Source organism: Ziziphus jujuba, chromosome 3 (genome assembly GCF_031755915.1).
Source record: "Ziziphus jujuba cultivar Dongzao chromosome 3, ASM3175591v1".
In the NCBI taxonomy this organism is placed as follows: Eukaryota; Viridiplantae; Streptophyta; class Magnoliopsida; order Rosales; family Rhamnaceae; genus Ziziphus; species Ziziphus jujuba.
In genome coordinates, this window is record NC_083381.1 from 13420339 (window position 1) to 13422206 (window position 1868).

At 28.6% G+C, this 1868-nt stretch overlaps 1 protein-coding gene across 1 annotated transcript; it reads left to right on the forward strand.

Annotated features, from left to right (window-relative positions):
* Nucleotides 1-786: 786 nt before the first annotated feature.
* Nucleotides 787-1664, forward strand: LOC132803334 (uncharacterized). The gene is made up of 2 exons (XM_060816039.1): nucleotides 787-943; nucleotides 1242-1664. Exons 1-2 carry the CDS (start codon nucleotides 850-852, stop codon nucleotides 1463-1465), a joined length of 318 nt encoding a protein of 105 aa, XP_060672022.1. The 5' UTR covers nucleotides 787-849; the 3' UTR covers nucleotides 1466-1664.
* The last annotated feature ends 204 nt before the right edge of the window (nucleotides 1665-1868 follow it).

The window sequence follows — 1868 nt, forward strand, 5'->3', positions numbered from 1 at the left end:
AGGCCAGATCAACTTGAAAAATTGCAACCAGAAAACGCAATTTTAGGAATTTGGCTTTTCACAACATCTATAATTCGAATTTTTGAAGCTCTTTATTACTCTTGAACTGGCCTTTTTCCAAAGAATGAACGCCCATTATTGATTGCAACTAAAGAAGGAAGCAAATTTGGATGTAAAACCTGGATTTTGCTGATCATAAATGGAACTCTGAAAAAATAAAATTAACAAGGGAAAAAAAAAAAAAAGAAAGAAAAGGAACTTTGTCTCTCCTAAAAGAAAAATTACTTATTTTTTTCTTTTTTTTTTTTTGGTCTTTTTGCAGCAAAATTACTTGGTGATAAAGATATCACACTTCAACTATTGGAGCTGTCACTTAATTAAAGATTTTATATATGTATATATATATATATAATACCTTTTGATTTATCAAACCAAGTTGATTGATTTCTTCCATTTAATTTGTTATTTTTTAAGTGGTAGTTGCATAGAGTTTAAGCTTGAAGCATGTTACAAATTGGTAGAGAACGAAAACGACAGGACAAAAAGTGGAACCTTTATAAATGTCAACCTCTCAAATTTTTGTACAGTTTATTCTCATCGATATAAACATAGTATAATGTAAAATAGTGAAAAGTCAAATTTACATATAGTAGTTATATATAGTATAAATCTGTGTTCCAGCTAAGTTATTTGAATTATTTCCTTTGTTTATATAGCAATATATATATATATATATATATATATATATAAAACACATAGTCATGTCACTTTACAAGGCTTCCCTAATTGATATTACTTTTTCTAGAGCGCTTTCTCGCTTGCTTGCTCTGCTTCCGATAACATTCCACAATGTACTATTTTCCAGCAAACTTTGTGAAAATTGCAGTCACCTTTTTGCTTCTCATGGCCGATTTTCCTGCATCTTATGCATTTTCTCTTTACGGTAATTAATAATAATAATAATTATTATTATTATAATAATGTTTTCCATTCACATATATGCTAAAAAATAAGTACTGATCATTGAATAAAATTTATATTTCGAATTTTACATCTCATTTTATAAATTCATATGCTTCTTTTTTAGAGTTTTGATATGCCTTAATGTGGCATAAGAGCTTTCAAATCCTAAGTTTAAATTAAAAATAAATAAATTTAGTTTTCAATAAGATTCTTGTGTAATGAATCATTAATTTTGCTTCTTGTTTTTTTTTTTCTTTGTTAATTTCTTATGTATGTAGCTAGTGATGATGTGATTGGATCCACAAGAAGAGAAGGTTGCCAGGGATGTGAGAGATTAATGGAGGAAATAATGAAGGACCACCATATCCAACCCTTCCGGAATCTGAGATCAAGAGAGGGTAGACGGTCTCCACCACCACCACCAATCAAAAGTAGACAAAAAGCCATGAAAGCGCCTCCTCACCGTCTTGCAACTCCTCCTCCTCCTCCGCTGATTGTCTGATTAAATTATTTATCTTTACGTTAATTTCCTTGTATTACTTTCTTTAAAAAACCAAAAAACAAAAAACAAAAAAAAATTCTTCGTTTTATGCATTCATGCCATTAATCTCTTGGTTTGGTTTGTAAACCATACTCTACTTGCTATTTTATTTTTTTCTTTTAATATGCTTATTAAATATAATTTTTTTGGAGACCAGAATAAATAATCATCTATTCTTCTTCTTCATTTTTTTTTTTTTTTTTTGGGTCTCCTAAACTATCATTCGCCTGATTCAAATTAAGGAACACTTTATTAGGAATTCTTTGGTCTCACACTTAGAAGGAAAATTTCTCCCAAAAAAAAAATTATAATAATAAAATAAAATAAAACTTGGAAGGAAAATTGGAATCAATATTGAGGTATA

What these genes read in the sequence shown, in the direction of transcription:
- LOC132803334 (XM_060816039.1), top strand. Translation starts at nt 850, where the DNA reads ATGTACTATTTTCCAGCAAACTTTGTGAAAATTGCAGTCACCTTTTTG. An exon ending in TTATGCATTTTCTCTTTACG is followed by an intron (nt 944 to 1,241) that starts GTAATTAATAAT and finishes TTATGTATGTAG; the next exon opens with CTAGTGATGATGTGATTGGA.